At 44.8% G+C, this 19,755-nt stretch overlaps 1 protein-coding gene across 13 annotated transcripts in view; it reads right to left on the bottom strand.

Moving 5' to 3' along the window:
• The window catches only part of cacna1g (calcium channel, voltage-dependent, T type, alpha 1G subunit), a 186,621-nt gene that overhangs the window by 107,709 nt on the left and 59,157 nt on the right, over positions 1-19,755 (bottom strand). For all 13 annotated transcript variants that reach the window (XM_035405059.1, XM_035405063.1, XM_035405067.1 and 10 more), the window contains exon 3: positions 51-162. In XM_035405059.1, the coding sequence (XP_035260950.1) occupies positions 51-162 (112 nt within the window). The remainder of the gene's footprint in view (positions 1-50; positions 163-19,755) is intronic.

The raw sequence follows: 19,755 nt of genomic DNA, 5'->3' as shown, positions 1-19,755 counted from the left end.
GGGCTCCCGTATTACCTGTGAATACCGGGGCCCCGCCCACCCCGACTCACCTGTAGGATCTTGCAGCGCTTGGAGATGCATTTGCTGTCCTCACAGGGGTGGAACATGCCCAGCGTCACACAGTTCAGCAGGATCACCAGCATGCTGGCTCGCTCGAACCACGTGAGACACAGGAGTTAAGGGTCAGGCACAATCAAATGAGAATAAAATAAAATAAAAGAAAACAAAATAAACATTTAATCTGATGCACTTACACAAAGGAAACAAGTTATTTAATTTACAACAAAAAGCGAAACATTACAAGTTTTTTCCATTTGTAGCTTTAATCTTCTCAAAAACTATTTAAAATGAGGCAAAGGTTAATCGGTGTTCACAAGTAATGGAACAATTTATCTATAAAGGTTATACAGAGGTTGAATTAATAAATACCCTGCAACTGCCATTAGACATCATTGTTTTGCCATAAAATATGCAGCAATGAGAGATGCTACAGTACCCAGTAAACTCTCTAAGGTTAGTTATGTTAAGTACCTTCTGGACTAAAAATACATTTTTTATTTTGTTTATTATTATTATTCCTGTTTTAACTTCGGAAAACAAATGACCCACACCAATTTTATCCCATTAGTGAGTTGCACGTAATTGATCACAGGACACAGAGTACACCGATTTACAGGGGGCCAAAGCTCACCCGCGTCTCATGTTGATATTTTCCAGCAAATAAAATAAATTAATGCAAAAAGTTGAGGTGGGGCACTGTTTCAACACACTGGCATTGCACAAACACATCTTTCTGAATTACCACCGATTGCATTACTGAACAGAGGCAATCAAACACCAAGGGACACCCAACGACATTAACAGGATATCGTAAGGACCGCCCGCAGGCACTGTTCAGGTTTATGTTTTGATGAAGAAATGCAATTCAAAGAATATATTGCCACATTTAACAAGAAACACAATGTGATCCATTAATGCAAAAGCCTGGTTCCAAAAACCTATCGAATCTGTTCCCTTCCTGCACTTTTAAATGTGTTCCCGGCTTCCCTGCAGTGAATTTACAGTTTTGTGAGCCTCAGCGGTTCTGTCTGCTCATCGGCTCCGGGCCCCTAACCTGTCACGGGAGCCCAGGCGGCACGTGGGCGTTCTCCTGGATCAGCCGGAACGCCGTGTGCACGTGCCTGAGCTTTTACAGCAGGCAGCTGAGCGAAGCGCACCGTCAGGACTCTGACGATCGCCTAATCCCACTGATCCGGCTGGAGACGGATGCCTCCCTAATCACACAGAAACTTGGGCAGTAATGCAGTCTTCATTAATAATGTAAACATACAGAATGTGCCTCATTCCTCCAGTCTGGGAGAAGACTAATTACAAGCTGCTAACTGCGCTCAGATCTCATTGATCTCCAGCTGGTCCAGCCCCCGGTTGATGAATCTCACTAGCGGGTGCAGTTTTAAGCCCCAGCTCCCAGGACAATATACATTAGGTAATGAAACGTCTTTCAGGGACTCTTCCACAATAGCCCTAGTGAGTGATCTCTGCAAGATGCAGAAAAAGGGGAGTTGGAACAGTCAGGGGCTTCCACTCCCAGTCAATGGGGCCCATAGTCCTTTACTTCAGTGGGCAGATGTGCATCTTGCCTATTGATTCCATGTCAGCAGTCAGTTCCCAAACCAATTATTTTCTAATAGGTGGAGTCCTCGTGAGACACCCAGATGAGGTGACTGTGAGCCAACCTGGTTGATTTGTCACAGTCACTGGCTGTGGAGCAGGGAAAGTAGTGGATTCTTTCAGTGCAAGGAAAGCGCAGAATCTCTCCATAAAGGGATCAAAACATAATCATGAAAGTTTGACAAAATAGTCCCTCTGCCACAGTCCCCTCCAGAAGCCAGCTCTCATTTGAGCAACACAAGGAAGGAATCCGCCAGGCCGCTGTCTGAGCAGCACCTTTTCCTAAGACTATAAGTGAAAGAGTACCCGGATTAATAAAGTACTGGGTTTGGTGGAACTTAATCAGTTAAAGCCAGGCATCACTGGAAGCCTCCACCCCCCTCCCCCACTCTGAAGGCCTCGCATGAGTATCTCTACACACAGCAGTCACAGTGACAGAGAGTGGGTGGAACTCACTCACCGGTGACAGCAATATCAAAAACCCATCAGCACTTGTGCAAGGGTTTTTATGTGCAGTGCAATTCCCTTATGGGGCTTGTTTATACTTAAAAGGCCCCTTTCTTTCTCTTCTGACAAGATCAAAACGAGATGGCAGCATTTGCCTCCGTGTCTTCGGCTGTAATCTCCCCGCATTTTGGCAGCTGAATCTGCAGACTAATCACATGGATCCAGAGGCGAGAAGGAAAGCAACGAGACAAAAGGAAGCGAAAAACACAGTTAGTTCTACTGGGACGCTCACCACTTCCCCGGAAAAAGGATAACTTGGCTCACCTCTCGCTCGAGCTCAAAACTCAATCCACTTTGACGAGGATTTCCTCTTGTATTTTTAGGCTGAAATACTGCTGCGTCTCACTGACGCTTATTAATGGAGAATGTGAACCGTCACGGTTTCACAATCCCAGGCTTAGAACAGCGCAGCATCCTGCACGCAGTCCGTCACAGCAAGACATGCGTTTCTGCTCAGTTTTTATTCAAACAGACGCCGCACTTAAAATAGCACAATTCTGAATGAATTAATCTGCATTTCCCTCCTCTAATTGTATTAGAAATGAACACCAAGACCCTGTCCCAGCATGTGTCACTCACACTGTGGCAGTGTTGATAGGTGTCCCTGCATAAGCCCAATTCATCACAGGCTCGTGTCCGTCTCCAGGGCCCGAGGGAGAAGGCGCAGCCTTCACGGCGTCATGGCCAATAACGGGATGAATATGTGCTTCAGGGAGAGGAGACCCCGGGGTTATCATACAGCACAGCAGAACATTTCAGAGGAAGAGAGCCGCACAGCGTCTGCAAGCCCTAAGAAAATTGGGAGCTTGGGTAATTTTTTTTTTTTGCCAATTCAATTGGCACAATGAGAAAAAAAGAAACGGTTCCTTATCCCTTTTTTTGCCGTCAGCAAAATTTTCCTAATTTTTTTTTCTAATGTCACGCCTGTTCTTGCACTAGACTCGAGGATATGCTCATTGTCCAGCCCGCTATGGTACAGACAGAGGTCTGCCTGTCTTCTTTCCTCTCTCTTTTTTGTCTTTTCCTCTCTTGCTTACCCACTCTCCTTTCTCTCCTTTCCTCAATGTCCTCTCTCCCTCTGCTCCTCCATGTCCTCCTCCCTTCCCTCGGTCCCTCCCGTTGAGCTCCGTGGAGCACTAGCGTCAGGTGGTCCTGGCTGGGTAAGGAGAGCCTGCTCCGGGCAGCATGTTTAATTCAGCAGCCCTGACAGCAGCGCAGCCAGGCTGTGTTTGGGCAGGGGGGCAGGGGGGCCGGGGGGGCGGGGGGCCGGGGGTGTGCACGGCATCATATCAAATGCAGCGTCCTTCCCGATATCTCCACTAGCTCCCCAAACACACTCCTTGATAGCATCATGATCCAATGAGCCCAGGATGCGCTGCTTTGCTTCTTTGGACTGCGGCCCTAGGCTCAGGGCTACGAATAACACACTAGGGTGGCACATGCTTGCACCAACACAGGTGCGGTTATGCACAAATACACGCATAGGCAGACCAAGAGCACTCTTTTCATCATAGTTCTGGTGAGGTTCTTCTGTATCTCCATTATGTATTGGCAGAGATGGATCAGAAACAAGGCAGGGCAGACGCTAGTAAATATTTCATGAGTTCTCTTTCTCTCCTCCTCCTCATTCTGACACTATCCCAGTTTTTCCTCATAAATGAGTTTGTCTCTGTCAGACTTAAGCAGTGGGGAAAGAGGCAGGAAAGAGAGATGAGCAAGGATAAAAAGAAAAGAGAGAATGGAAACAATCCTTGAGGAGTTGGTGAAAAGACGCGTTTTGGGCTTTCATGCAACTGTACACGTATGGTTTGCAGGCCATTACTCTTTGCAGGGGTGAATTCTGTGCTACTATATATAGCGCCCTGAAACATATCCGCCTTCAAAAAATAAAGCACATTTCCCAGGCAAGCACAACTTCAATCCTACACTGTCAATAAATATCCTCCTCAGACATAGTAATTCATTTTGTCCCTGGTAGGGGATATGAGTCTCTAGTCTTAATCTCAAGAACCATATATTCTACTATGTTGGAACCTACACTAGAAGGGACATTCAATACAAATGGAATAAATAACATTTTTGAAAATATTTTAGCCACAGCATGTGTTTGTCATCCAAGACACTTTTATATTATTTTTTTTATTTATTTAAATACTTAAACGTTTTGGGGTTTTTTTCTGCCGGGTCTCAGGAGGATATGCCAACCAAAGAAAGTCTAGCCTTCTAAGTGCTCTTTAAATAGCTCTCAGGTCAAAAAGGTTAGCTGAGAAGTTGACCACAATCAAAGTCCCCTAGAGAAGAAGTGTTGGTCTGGATTAGGGTAGACAAGATGGCTGCTTGGTTCATGAGATGCTGCTGTCAGGCAGCGCACAACCTTGCTGTGTAATAAACATCCAGAAATATTTCACTTCGTCTTAGCTGAAAAATGTTAAGTGCAGATATTTTTTGAATGAGGATAAATAAACATCCAGCCACTCTGCCATTTCGAGAGTTTCTCTCCCATACTCAAAGAGTCCCTTGCCTTGGGCCATACCATCCCTTCCATAACAGGACATGGAATTGTCTAGCTCCCTGTAGTGCTCTTCAGTCGTGCTCTGCCTTTTCTCTTATTACTTTTACTTCGTAGAAGTGCTCTGAAGTGCTAAACAGGGTACCACACTGCACTTGCTCTAAATCAGTCCCACACAGAGTTTTTCAAAAACTTGCCAGCAGAAAACAAAAAGCACCGGTGGAACATAAAGAGCGGCGAACGGGGAGCGCTGGATTAGCACGCCCGAGACCTCCCCCAGCTACAGCACCCCGCGGGTCGCGCGTAATGAGAAACACCGCAGCCGCGCGCTAATGATGCACAAGCAAGTGCCCCGACCGTTCATTAACCCCGCTCTTTTCTGCACTATCAGCCAATTTGTAAAAAAAAAAAAAATAATAAAAAAAAAACTTTTATTGCTGCAATTAAGGAGTGGCGCTTCCAAATGTCTGGAGACGGAGCGAGCCGTCGGTGAGTCTCGCCCTCGGCAACTGCCCCCTGTGTCGCCATGGACACCCTCCCCAAGCCTATCTGGCACCCAGTCACAAATTTGCAGGCCAAGAACAGCATCATAATCCCAGCCACCATTAGCGGAGCTGATGGGCTGCTGAGTCAGTTCTGGGAGGGAGAGAGAGAGACATAAGGGAAGTCATGCAGACTGATATTTTCTTTGTACACAGCCTTCGACAATGCAGATGCACTCCAGCACAGAAAACCTGAGGCTCCAGTCTCTCTGTTATGAATATCAATAAACTGTTTTCTTCATCACATAGAGTGGTAATAAATATCCCAACAGACAGCATGCATATAGAGTGAGCACTGTAATTTTTGACTACATACCTCCCCCCCTTTTTTTTGTTATTCTGCAATTTGACTTTTGCAATCGCAATCATAGAGTAGTACCGTAAACTCCCTTCATTGTTTCATGAGTGCGCACAGGAGTACAATGGTCCTAAGAAATGCATGCAGCCACAGATGCTTCCTAACACACAAGCCGCTGAATGAGCTGCACAGACGTATTGCACCAGAGTTCGGCACCGCTTGATTGTCAGCGGTGTCCCTATTGCACAGGGTTGTGAGGAATATCCTGCACACTATAACCCTCAATCCCAGGGCGATGGTACAACAAACTATGTCCATGGTGCTCTGAATCATAACCAGTACACGCACAGTCAGTATTCAAATCTGGTCCGTGTGGTGAATCATCACATGAGAGGCTACAGCACCAGTGGACTCCATTACCCAGAAGGCCTGTCTCAGGCTTCTGCACAATCCTACACTACTTAGTTATTGGGAAACTACATCCTGTCACGTACCTATGTGTTAAAAGGGAAATGAGCAGAGGTTTAGTGTGATATGCCCAGATTACAGGTAATGTCCATTCAGGACCAGTGGGACGAACGCAACCTGCTGCCTTTGATAAGAGAACTCCACGGGTCCTCCCAGCCTGTGAAAAGCAGTAATGGAGGTGACCAATGGTGTGAAGTTTAAGCTTATAATGTTTAAGAAAAGCTTTTGGATTTCAGTGGAGAATCCCTGGATGTGACACTTCTGTAACTTAACATCACATGTGAAAGCAGACAGGCAAACATAAGAACTGAGGGATGAGAGTCTGCAAGTGCAGCATGAAGAGCAGCTTTAGACGTCTCCTCCAGGTTTATCGACTTGCCCATTGACTGCTGTGAGGAGCTACTGTACAGAGATAATGTTGATCAAAGTTGTCTCTCTGGCAGGGAGAGAGAGAGAGAGAGAGAGAGAGAGCAGCTTCACAGCTCAGCCCTTAGCCCTGTGAGGGAGCCACTGGACTTCTGGACATCTGTGCTCCGCTCCCAGTGATTTCCCGTCACAGCACATTAGCTCGTTGTTAAAGACCTCAATTAGGGACTCTTGTTTATTTAACACTGGGAGTCTGCCTCATGCCTCCTGAAGTGCCCACGTCTCCAGCGGAAAAAAACGCCTGCAGTCCTGAACTCCCATGAGCCCCCTGCGACCGGCCCCTGCCCCCCCTCCCGGTCCCCAGCCGTCCTGTACCTTGGCTATGTGAGAAATCGTTTGTGTCTGTTTTGGCTAACTGCGACACTTTAAGGACTGCCTTTCCCAACTGAAATCAGGAATAATGACATCATACATCATACATCATATATTCGTGTCATGCACCACCTGATAACTGAATGTTATTTTGTTTCAAATATTTGTCAAAGGATTCCAATGTTGACTCCTGCAAGGAGCTGTGTTACACTCAACACAGGGTGCTGTGTTTGAAGTGCAGTTTACATCAGAAAAGGAAGAGGTTCCAGGAGAGTCATGAGGTAGCAGACTGTGTACACTGGACTCAGAAGCATGCCAAGGGACTCAGGCTGGGTGTAGGCAGGCATTCTCCAGTCTTATTCATGAGCTGTGATACCTCCAGCTGATGCCTTTTCACTTCATAGGCAATTTAATTTGCTTTCCGATGGACCACACTTATGTAAACATATTACTTATGCACAGAAAGACACACGCACACACACACACACACACACACATACAGCAACATAATAAAACCGAAAGCTTACAACTGTTTTTAAACTGTGTGAAAATCTTTTTTAAAATAGAATTGTGTGTCACATGGGTGACAGCACATCCCAGCTATGCCTTACTGCCACAAAACTGCAAAAATACAAGGGACCGTTTTTCTTCCATTTACGCTGTCTAACAGAGGAGAGAGTGCCAAGAAAAATTAAAATGACATCTGCGCTAACCCCATCAACCTATATGTACCCACAATTTAAACCTCTACTCAGTTTTTCCATTTAATTATAAATAACAGAAAATGTCTGAATGTTTGAGGAAGATGGTGGTTGGCGCAAAAGTTAGCGATAATCCAAGTAGGCGCTGTGGGCGAAGTGCATTTGATTTCTTTGATGTGCGCACGGCTGGCAGGCAGGAGAAGATTGAGTCCTGGCACGTTCCCAAGGGGGAGTTCTGAGATCAGATACGCCGGAAATATCACACTCTCACTGATCTCCCCGCACAATCTAAGAGCAGCCATGTATTAGCAAATAAACTGGGTAGAATAATCCAGAGTGGCAACACATTAGCCCTCCTCAATGTTCGTAACCGCGAAATGATTCGCTAAATGCAAATCGTGCACTGGGTGTTAATTTACTGTGAAACAGAAAAAAAATCTCTTCCCTCGTCTTTTAAGCCATTTTGTGGATTTCAGGTAATTCAGGCAGGAAAGCATGCCATCATTAATCACGTGAAAGTCTCTGTGGGGCCCATTACAATGAAGAGTAATAAGGCAAGCAGAACTGACAGAGTTTACTTTTGCTAACAAGTCCTCTCCATGTCTTCCACTGCCATGGAGGGAGAAGGCAGAGAAGGCATAGAGTAAGGGTGTGTGAACCTGCAGGGGGAACCTTACCCTTACTTCCTGAGAACACATACTTTTATTCATGTCCACATACCAAAGTAACATCAAAGGACATAAACAGTAGAGACACACTGTACATAATAATGACAAGGGAACTTGCAGGTTCATTAGGGATATAGATAGCATACATATGCACACACACACTCACACACACACACGCCTGGATGCACGCACACATGCAAGCAATACATTCTCACACAAACACAGATGCACGCATGCAAGCACACACACAAACTCTCTTTCTCTCTCGCTCTCTCTCTCTCTTTCGCTCTCTCACTCTCTCTCCAGTTACTAAAGGAATATTCAGGTCAGAATTTGATAAGTATTTTTAAACAAGGCAAAGCACCTTTGAAATGCTTTTCCATTTTGGCTTTAACAGCTCTATTTGTTTCTTGTCTGATTTGTGTTTGTGCTTGTGATTGTTGTTATGGTGTCAACAGGGCCCAATTTCCTCCAGCCCCCAGGTCGACTGCTGCTCCACCTCCCATCAGCGAGACCGCTGCCAGCACAATAATTGAGACGTTTCTTCACTGAGCTTCCAGAATGCCTCTTTATAAAAGCCAAGTTGCCTGGCAACAAGCAGTCCTAAGCGCTGATACACAGAGGTGTTTCCTGGCTCCAATAAGATTTCTGCTGGAGCGCGTGTGTGTGATGTATGTGTGTGTGCAGCTCCACGTGAGTGCTACATGTTTCTGTGTGCGTCTGCAATTTTTCCTTGATTATGTGAGTGTCAGAACTGTCATTCTCGCAGTGTTTTTCTCCCCCTGCAAAAATGCATCATTCCAGCCCTCTAGGCATCAACAATGGTCTGTTTACACAGGGGGAGCAATGGGACCAGCACTGATGAGGAGAGGGAGTGGCTGAGAAAGAGGGGAGGGCCCAGTGCTAAGGAGAAGGAGAGGCTGAGAAAGAGGGGAGGGCCCAGTGCTAAGGAGAGGGAGTGGCTGAGATAGAGGGACAGGCCCAATGCTAAAGAGAGGGAGGGGCAGAGTAAGAGGGGTGGGCCCAATGCTCAGGAGAGGGAAGGGCAGAGTGAGAGGGGCGGGCCCAGTGCTAAGGAGAGAGAAGGGCAGAGTGAGAGGGGCGGGCCCAGTGCTAAGGAGAGGGAGGGGCAGAGAAAGAAGGGAGGGCCCAGTGCTCAGGAGAGGGAGGGGCAGAGAAAGAGGGGCGGGCCCAGTGCTAAGGAGAAGGAGGGGCAGAGTAAGAGGGGTGGGCCCAGTGCTAAAAAGAGGGAGGGGCAGAATGGAATAAATGGACCCGGAACTGAGTTAAGAGTAAACTTGACACAGGGTGATGCTGCCACACACCTTCTCACCTCAACATGCAACTGTTTCATGGTTTTACCCCATCCTTCAAACACAGGATAAAATGTACCACCACAGTTATATCAGCCATTATGTATCTGGGCTGCCTGCGGGTCTAAGATGGTAACTAGAGTCTCTGGACAACATAATGTGCCTTCAGCATTCAGAAAAAAATCCTCATTAACATCCGCACTGTGTTGTGACCTCTGTTCAACAGTGGCCGATATCTCAGGTCACCTTGAAACCCAGCATCTCAAGACATCTCATTACAGACGCCCAAACACAAAGGGACCTGCAGGCTGTGCGGGGCCTCGGCAGATCACTTAAACACCGCTTGTGACCTTTAAGCCACAGAGGAGCTAAATATTGTCAGACAGGTCTCAGAGTTTGCCGTAAGGCTTGTTAGCAAGCAGACCAGAAATGTCAAAACATGGCATCAAAATAGGAGCTATAACTTATTCAACTTGCCAAGGAGGGTTGAATCCAGAACAAAATGCAAGTTTACAGCATTGCAGTTAGGCCTTGTAAGGCTTCGGTGAGTAACAGCATTGTTATTTTTACCACCCTCACACTAAAACTTTCCAGCAATGTGTAAATAAGCTGAAGTGAAACATTCTGCAAAAAAAACAAAAAAAAAACAGTATAAGGATAATTGTGTGAACCAACAGAATCACAAGAGCACCTTTTCACAACACTTCACACCTAAAAAAAAAACATTTAGAAAATGTTGCTCGGCTAGTTAGCGTAGCGTGACGCAGAGCCGACGAGAGAAGCGGAGGCTGCAGGGGGAGCGGATGGCTGCGTGCGCCGGTCCTGCGTCTGCCCGTGCAGCGGCGGGGCACGAGCGCGTGCTCTCGGGAGGGTGCACGCGGGTTCCGCGCGCGCCTGTGCCCCGGTGCGCGCCACGCTGAGGGCGAGCGAATACGAAGCCCTGGCTCCTGACAGCCGGTGGGAAAGTGACAGAGATGAATGTCGTGTCAGCGCAGGGTGCTGCCTGATTCGACGCCTTCAGGGACCCCCAGGCAGAGAGGCAATCACACTCCATCTACCCTCTCCCTCAGCCTCCCAACCCCCTGCTCCCACTGGATCACCATAATTAACTTTCAAGGAATAAAAGTGCAGGGAGATAAGGATGCAATATGGAGTCAAGGAATTGTTATACCTTTAAATATAATCATTCTGTCTGCCATTACCTGCATGTCTGAGAGCTCCATTTCAGCCCCAGGTATGTGTGCCTTCTTTTCTGTTTGACACAGCTCTATTGCAGAACTAGTGCTGTCTCGAAGATCCTCTCCCCCATCAATATCCTTTATCTTTTAATTAATTCTTTGGTAATCACAGTAATCCCTGGTGACTGGGAAAATACACTTGATGAAGTATGTATTTATGAGCCCTCCCTGATGGAAGGATTAGTCTTAACCTCTGACCTTGGTGAGCCGGCTGCCCCTGGTTTTCTCTTTAGGTCTGCACACCTTCAGAGAGAAAAAGCCACCGCCACCGTTTTTTATAAAATGTATTTCTTTTTTTCTCCATGGTCTGTGTTCAGCATTGTGACAGTGCTGAAAACAAAGTAATCTTGTGAAAGATGCTTTTCACTCTGACTCATAAAGGTTCCCACTGGCAGAAAAGTGCTACACGGATATTAATACAGTTCATCATTCCAGCTACCCAGATTTTATGTAAGCCCATTGCCTGGCAAGACACTGAGGTATCCCCCCAAGACACACTCCCTGCAAAAGCACATAAAAAAGCAACGGAGCGTTTTTTAAACCTGCAACACGGCAACGGCAATATTTACAATATGCAATTCAATTTGCAGAAGATTTGATCAATATTTGGCTTGAGTGACTGTTGGAGCGTATTCATTCAGACGAGTGGTTGAGAGCCCTTTTGGTGAAAGTCTCTTTGTTTTTGGTTCACGTGATAATGCCTGAAGTTGTCCACGTAAAAAATAAGCACTCACATAAAGGATGATTGTCAATAGGCCACAAATTCTAAATGTATTGTGTACGTAATGAAAACGTTTGCCGTTTTATGGATTTTATTAAACAAATCAATCCCCTAGACACGCTTTTAATATAAAACTAAAGATTATGTGGATTATGCTGTTTTACATAACCGTGAGTATTTAAAATCTACAAATCAGTGGTGTTTTGGTGCATTTTAAAACAATTTTAATTTCCAATTGCATAAAGAAGTCTGATCGCAATTATGGCATAATTGCAGGTCATCAGGCCCTGACACAGTTTCAAATATGAGCACTAAAAACTCTGCTCACCCACTTGAGAGAGGGTTCAAAGAAAACAAACAAGAGATTATCCTTTCATACATGTCTAAAACTTCAGTTTTATTACAAAATTGTCATTTCTAACTCCATGTATGTTCCACATAGATGTGACATACAGTACCAGCTTGAAGGACATTCAGGAGTAAAAATAGACCGATGGTTTGTTTACACTGCTGTTGTTTTCCTGCTGAGGAAGCAGACTCAAATGCTCTCTGCACTGAACTACTTTTCAAAGTTTAACAGATACAGTAACTTTTTTGAAGGTGCACTGCATTTATCTGTCTGTCTTTCTCTGTTTGCATAAAATGCATGTCTGTGCCCAAACAGGTTTATATTTGCTGGAGTTTTATCCTATATCCTGGTGAGTCAGAGCCAATGCAAGGTGTGTGTGTGTGTGTGTGTGTGTGTGTGCGCACGTGTGTATGAGTCAGAGGAACTGGCCACAAGAATCAGGGGAAGACCTACCCTTTTTCTCAGCAAAACTGGGGATTAGAGACATGCTGATTAACAGTTTATGGTCAGCAGTGCAATACACGCCATTCAAACCACAAAAACCCACACACAGACCACATTTAAATCATACACACGAGCTGAACTCATCCCAATATAAAATTACACTTAGACAGCAATCTGTAATCATCCCATTATCACACTCACACCACCATTAAACTGTATTTTTACAATGGCGAAATCACGCTCACACGACCATTAAACTATACCCTGATCCCCCAATATCACAATCACACCACCGTTAAACCATTCTGACCATCCCATATCACAATCACACCACTATTAAACTGTATTTTTATAACCCCAATATCACACTCACACCACCATTAAACAGCATTCTGATAACATCAACACTCACACTGCACTTCAGCTGAACTCCCACCATCCTGCGATTATTTCACATTTAAATAAGTGCATTACACTGGAGCCACATGAGATCATTTCACAGAACACAATGAAACTCAAATAATGCACTGAACCAACACTCACACCTCAATAAAAAGCACACTCGCTGCACAGTGAAACCACTCTATATGCTCAAGGACCACAATCACATCATACTGAACCGCCCACAGGACTTAATGCATTAATATTGTAATAACAAAGCTCTTCAGACATGGTCACAACACGATGAGTAACATCACAGTGAAACAGCTGCACAGCTGCAACGACAATATAAGCAGTGCCATAGCAATGCCCTCCAAATCTGACCTTATCCCCAATAACACCACCAGAACACACCCCTTAAATTGCTCTTTGGGCCGTCATCAACAAGGTAACACCACACTTATACTGCACTTACACCTCGCTCACACCTCGCTAAAACTGTTCTACTGCACTCTGCCAGCACAGCACTCACACACAGATTAACAGAAAGCTATCTGACAGCTTAACTGCTACTAATGTGGACAGTAATAGAGGCTTTGACACCTTCTTCAGACCATCCACAGGTCTTACATATATATATATATATATATATATATGTGTGTGTGTGTGTGTGTTTGTGTGTGTGTAATATTAAGCCATCTCTTGCACAATACATGTAAAATATCAATGTAATAGTTCACGCACGCACGCAGACACACATACACACACGCACACACATGTACCTACGCAGATATAATAGAAGCATAGAATTTACAATAGAATCTAGATGCCAGACCATACTTGCCAATGGAATAATAAATATTAGCTGAACATGTTAACCGCAGACAGCTGAAGAATGATGCAAGCCAACTTTGCGAAAGGGCTATGAAAAAGACCAACCATACGCAGTGTTAGCTACATTTCTAATCTCCGTCCCACTTTCCAAGTTTCCAAAAGGGGTAAATATAATCTACAGGTATGCTCCTCTGAAAGCCTGTAATGACTGCATTAGATTCCAAGAAAAGAACTGTCCATTTAAAAATATTTATCTGATCACAGCTATTTGTTTTCAGTGGGATGAAAGCATGCAAATTTATTGCCGTCATATTATGAAGCACAGAATATAAGTCTACAAGCTATAAAAATATTGGCTCACAATGAATCATCTTTCAGATTTCTTATATATTATGATGGCTTTCAGACTTTCAAATTCCTTACACTCTCACTGTATTTATAAACTTAAACCAAGAGTTTGTGCATGAATAAAAGAAAAACTTTTTTTCATTTTTTCAATATCAATAATAAAGCTAAATCCTCACCGACCAATATTTACTCAGGAGATGCACTCGATATGTCACACTTTGAGATCCATTAGCAGCCTTGTAAACAACCTTTGGATCCAATAATGCAGTAAGAAATGCACAGGTACTTGCACAGCAGTCAAAAAGATATTTGCATAGGACAGTTAATGCATTAACCTTCCTGATGAAAACTATGACACATTTGCTAAGCAGCAAATCTACATGAAAATGTTTTTTTCCTCATATTAGCATAAAATGTCACAGCAGCCATGGTATCACATGGAAGCTGTCACAAGGTATGCATTGAATTATAAGTACAGTAATTAACAAAAAATAATACAGTATTCAGTTTCCAGTATTTGCCATGAGCCTCTCATTTTGCTTTATTTATTTCACTGCTTTATTTATTAACCTTTTTAATGCAACTTTATTTGTATGTAAGTTTTGCAGGGCAATTAACATAATCTTATTACACATGGCAGTTATATCATCTCTCTTCTGTACTGAGTTTCTATAACTCAAATGCCGCTGCACTGAAATGTAGTGCATAATAAAAGAAACAATGGGCACATTTAATGATGCTCTTAAATCTACAGATGTTACCAATATCAAATGGACATTATCTCACATGTGTAAAGTATAAATCTTTGAATACATCCAACATCTGAACAGTGTAAGCAGCTCAGTGTGAGGATTGTCTGTTACACAGGTGTAGCATTAAAATTAGCTGTCAGGCATTCTTTTCAATGTTGTGTTGTAGGCTAGCTAGATCCCGCTACTTTATGGGTTTTTTTAATGAAATCACTACATCATGTGTTTTTATTTTAAATTTGTCACTTTATTATATTTTCTTGCTCTCTTTTCAAGTGGCATATTGCAGGTATATAATATCCTGAGATGAATGCTCCAGCTGTATTTTGAGTGAATTTGTGAGACAGAGAAAAGCATCATTGTCTCTGTGTCCCCTGTGTTTGTGCTTGTGTCAGGGAGAGAATTAGCATGTGAATAAATGTTAGAAATAAGTATACATTTACAAAGTCAAATCTCTCTGTTCATAATCACATGTACGGTGAGGTTTTAACAGGGCCATGTTTTGTGTATTTTTAAGGTCATCTCAATTTCCAAACATCCACATACAATTTGTCTTTGATTACACTGATATAAGTCTCAGATATGTGGTATTTAAGTACATATTAAGCACTGAAAAATGTGGCACCTCACTGTACTGCATGCTATAGAGGAGAGTGGCTAGATCCATTTGTGTTAATGTCTCATCACCTCGATGAAGATTAGAACATTTTAAAAGTGGTACATTCCCAACACGTTTCAATAATCAGTGACAGTGATACTGCCTGTCAATCATTTCACCGTCAGCTGTATTCTGCTGAAAAGGGAGGGTTTAGGAGAGGTGTGACACACGCCTGATCCAGAGAGGCGTGTATGTGTGTTAGTGGAATAAAACAACGCCTTGTGAGGCAGCAGGTGTCAGGGAGCACAATGTAAAGAACAGGTCCCCCAGGGCCCATGCTGTGCGGACACAGAAAGTGCAGTCATTACCGAGCGCCGCAATCACGCTCGCGTGCCTCGTGTGCGCATCGCTAAGCGCGTATGGAGCTTTTACTGCCATTCTACAGCAATCAAAGGTATATTGTCACTTCATAATATCCTTGACTGTCCTACATCACTGAAGCACTCTTTCAATCCCCCTTCCACATCTCTCTCTCTCTCTCTCTCTTTCCCCCTCCCCCCAGGCCCGCTCTGGTGATTGACGAGAAGGCTCCACCGTGGACAGTAGCCTAACTGCCATGTTAACACGTGTTTATATAGCAGAGTGTTCCACATTAACAGCTATAACGGGGAACTAAGCGCCACTTGGCTGCCCCACATCAAAGGACACTGGCGTGTGGCACACACACACACACACACACTCACACAAACGCACACATGAGCACACACACAAAAAATACACCGATTGCATTACATGTGTACTGTGTATGAACACACACATACAAATGTGTATGTGTGTATGAGCATGTACACACATGAACATGCATATTTATGGACTGAAGAACGTGGGACAGAAAAACACGCAGTGCCGTCGGGGTGGGTCACAGATGAATAAAACATGTTCCACACTGGAATTCAGAAGCCGGGCAGGCAGACAGCGCATTTTTGTGCATTTCTTGTAGCCACTAAAAGAAACCATTTCAGCTTTTTGGACAGGACAGGAGCAGGAAGGTGAGCAGCGAGCTTAGAGTCCCACAAGCTGACCCAGCTGCACTTCCTCTATATACATCAGGCGAGGACAATCACACTGATAAATACCAGCCTTATACTGTGTACAACCTCAAAATTTTAGCTCAGAGGGCCATGGTATAAAATTTCTTACTTATTTCCAGTTGTTATCACTTAATGTTAATTAGAGAAAGTGTTTGGCAGGCCGGACGGCCCACAGGTTTATCGGTGTCACGTCCCAGGACGCACAGAGAGCGCGTCAAGGCAGCAGCCTGCACTCAAAACGGCAAAAGAGACGTGGCATTTCGTGCGAGTCTGACACGACTCTGCATCTCAGTCCCAGCTGAGACACGTGAGGAAAGAGAGGATAGGGCTGAGGGGAGGAAAATTATCATTTAATGTTTCCATTTTTATCACACCACCACTGTCACTGTTAAATAAATAAATAAAAAGAACCTTAATGATGTATCCACACGCTTCTTAGGCCTCTATTCGGGAGACTTGGCATTTCTGAAACTCCAATGCTGTGGAAGGTGGATCACCAATGCTTGGACCATCGATGATGTTGAAATTATACCATTTATTATCCATTCGTGCTCTAGCTTCTGGATCCAACCTAGCCAATGCAGTCACTTGCTTCACTTTTTTTGCCTTTTCCTGAGAAACCTATAATTGATGTATGAACATAATGATCTGTTCCTATTTTTACACTATATTCATCATATATTTATTTACTTTTTCCACAATTTGGAGCGCCCAATCATATTGCTGGCAGCTGGCGGTTCTTTTCCCTCTGCAGGGAAAAGCTGGGCTGTGCAGTCACTGAGACAGAGGTCAACACCTCATGCACAGCTGCAGCAGGCTGACTGCAGGCAATCGCTCTTGCACAATGAGACAGGGCACAGCATGGCAACCAAAACCCTCCCTCCCTGGGGATGACAGGAGCACTTGTGTGCTGTTCCGCAGGATTCTCACATTTTAAAATCATGAAGGAAATTAATGAAGCGAACTAAAACACTTTTTTTCAGGTTGAGGTTCTGTTGGTAGAACATGGGAGCAAAGAAGTAAATGAGAAAAGGTAAATTCTGCATGGATACCAGAAAGTATTTTTTTACAGAGATATCAATGCATGGGACAGCATGCTAGGCCATGGAGTACAGCAGAGACGTATGAGGCCTTCAAGTCCAGGCTTATGGCAGTGCTGGGTACTCTCTGGTTCATAGGTAAGTGGCCTAGATTAGGCGAATGATCGCCTGTTCTGTTCATAATGTATTCTTATGTACTTTGACTGCGTTTTGATTGACAGTATCACCAGGGATGCCTGTACATAATCTTATTTTCTGATTTAGATTTCTACCTCTTACACCCATTCCATGTTCTGCCCAATTCTGTCAATTCCTGCTTGCTTTAAATAGGCATACACTTTCTGTAAAATTCCACTACATGCTTTTCAGAGGATTAATGATTTCCTCCCAATATGAGCCACCCTCCAGCGCAGTAGTTTATAACAACTGATAAATAATTGATCTGCAGGCCAAGTCATCCTTTAATTGCGCTAAAGTGATTCCTTACGCTCCACGATCGAATCAGCCATTTTTTACAACAGTTTTTACATTTTACAGCAGTAAAGATGTTCAGCGATTTTGTCTGGTAATGAGTGATATACCATCCCCTTATGGAAAAAATATATATTCTAAGGCCATCAAAAAAAAAATGACAGCGTCAGATCAATATTTACCCACTCTATCTTTAGTCATCCTCTTTGCCGGTTTTATGCAGACTGAAATAATATATATTTTTTATTTGTATTTATTTATAGATTATATCACATATATGTATACATTTATGTAAACAGATAATCGAACACAGTGAAGGTGTAAAAAGCGTGGTGCCCTGCAGCTGCTCTAGAAGAAATGAATCTGCTGCCACTAATCACAGACACGGCGGCAAGTTGTGTGTGCTACTCTCCGAGTGGAGGCAAAGGCAGACTTTGACACTGCACTTGCGTCCCTCACTTATTAATCATTGACTACTAATCCACTTGTGCCTTTCTCTCTCTTCCTTGGATTCATCACCATTTCATCACCCCCCTCCCTCTCGCTCCCTCGCTCTGCCAGCCCGCGCGCGGAGGCCCCGTCACAGTGAAATGAGATTGTGTCTCCCCTGCAGCAGCGGCAGGCAGCGGAGCAGCTGCGGAGGGAGGGGACGAAAGCTGCTCCCGCGGAGGCAGCGGTGACGCCTCGCCGCGGTCCCGCGGGCCCCCGCCCCGCTCCGCTCCCACCCCCACCCCGCTCCCCAGCACAGCCGGGGAAGACCTGGCGCCCCGACGGCAGCTCCGTGCCGTGTAGCGCGGTACAGAAACGCCGGCGAAGCGCACCACGAGCACGGCGGAATTAAGGAAAGCAATAAACACGATGGACAACACTCCAGGGACTGTGTGCATATTGAACATTAAATATTGGCAAACAGGGACGCTTTGAATACACAGCGTATGCTGCCAGGAATAGAGTGTGAAAAGTGTCCGTACAGAAGAAGGACGCGTGGATTTCATCTTAGCAATGTCGCAGATAGCAGGTAGCCTCGACGCGCCTTCCTGTTCTCCCTGGTCACGTGATGCGAGTGTGCGTGGGAGACGATGGGCGATGTCCTCCCACCCCCCACCCCCCCGACCCCCCTCCACTCTGCGCATTATCTCACATGAGACAGATCCTAATGGCCACTCTGAGCCCCCCAGAGGAATCCCTTATTACCATTTATCATGCGCGCTATTTACAGAACGTCATTTGCTTCCCCTCTCCGAGAAAAGAGGGGAAAGGGAGAGAGAGAGAGAGAGAGAGAGAGAGAGAGAACGTGATCTAAATGCTCCTGCCTGAAGGATTTCAATTAAGTGCAGGGAAATGCCAAGGCAAACAAATGTTTTTTTAATCAGTGGAAGGAGCGGAGGAGAGGGGCAGGCGTGACGGGCTGCAGTGCGGCTGGGGGGCGAGCGGAGGAGAGGCGTGCGCGTTTTCGGACGGAGGAGCGCGGCCCTCCGCCCTGCTCGCCGAGGCCAGCTCGCCGGCCGGCTGTGGTGAAGGCAAATCTCCGCTCCTCCCCTCCGAAGGATTTCATTCTTCCACTGCGATCACTGAGGCAGCCATTATCGTAAATACTCTATAAAATGTGTAGAGTCTGTCCAGTAATAGATTCCAGTGTGTAAAATTAGTTCCTTTGGGCACCCCAAAGACGACTTAGGAATTCTCCAAATGAAACACATTAGATACAAAGGCAAACCCATGCAGATTCAAAGCCTTGGAGTCTAGACATATTGAGAAAGTTTAAATCTTTGCATGAGTATCTCCTGTAGACAGGGCACAATTAATTTGTAGCAGAGCACAAAACACTATGAAAAATGGGATGGGTAAAGGCAAAAGGCAACATTAAAAAGTGTGGTGTCCTTAGCCCTCACTCAAAGGTGCAAACTCTGCACTGTGCCCATTACAATCCCACAGAGAGTGCAGTGTTTAGAAAACTCTCCTTTGAGACTGAAGACAGTGCTGCATTCCTCACCCAACTTCCCCTTACTGGATCCACAGAGAAAAGCAGAGCCAAGAATCCAGGACCATTTTCTTCTTACCCCTCCTGCTTCCCTC

Source organism: Anguilla anguilla, chromosome 2 (assembly GCF_013347855.1).
Source record: "Anguilla anguilla isolate fAngAng1 chromosome 2, fAngAng1.pri, whole genome shotgun sequence".
Lineage (NCBI taxonomy): Eukaryota > Metazoa > Chordata > Actinopteri > Anguilliformes > Anguillidae > Anguilla > Anguilla anguilla.
The sequence above is the reverse complement of the archived record's forward strand: the minus strand, read 5'-3'. Positions and strand labels throughout refer to the sequence as shown.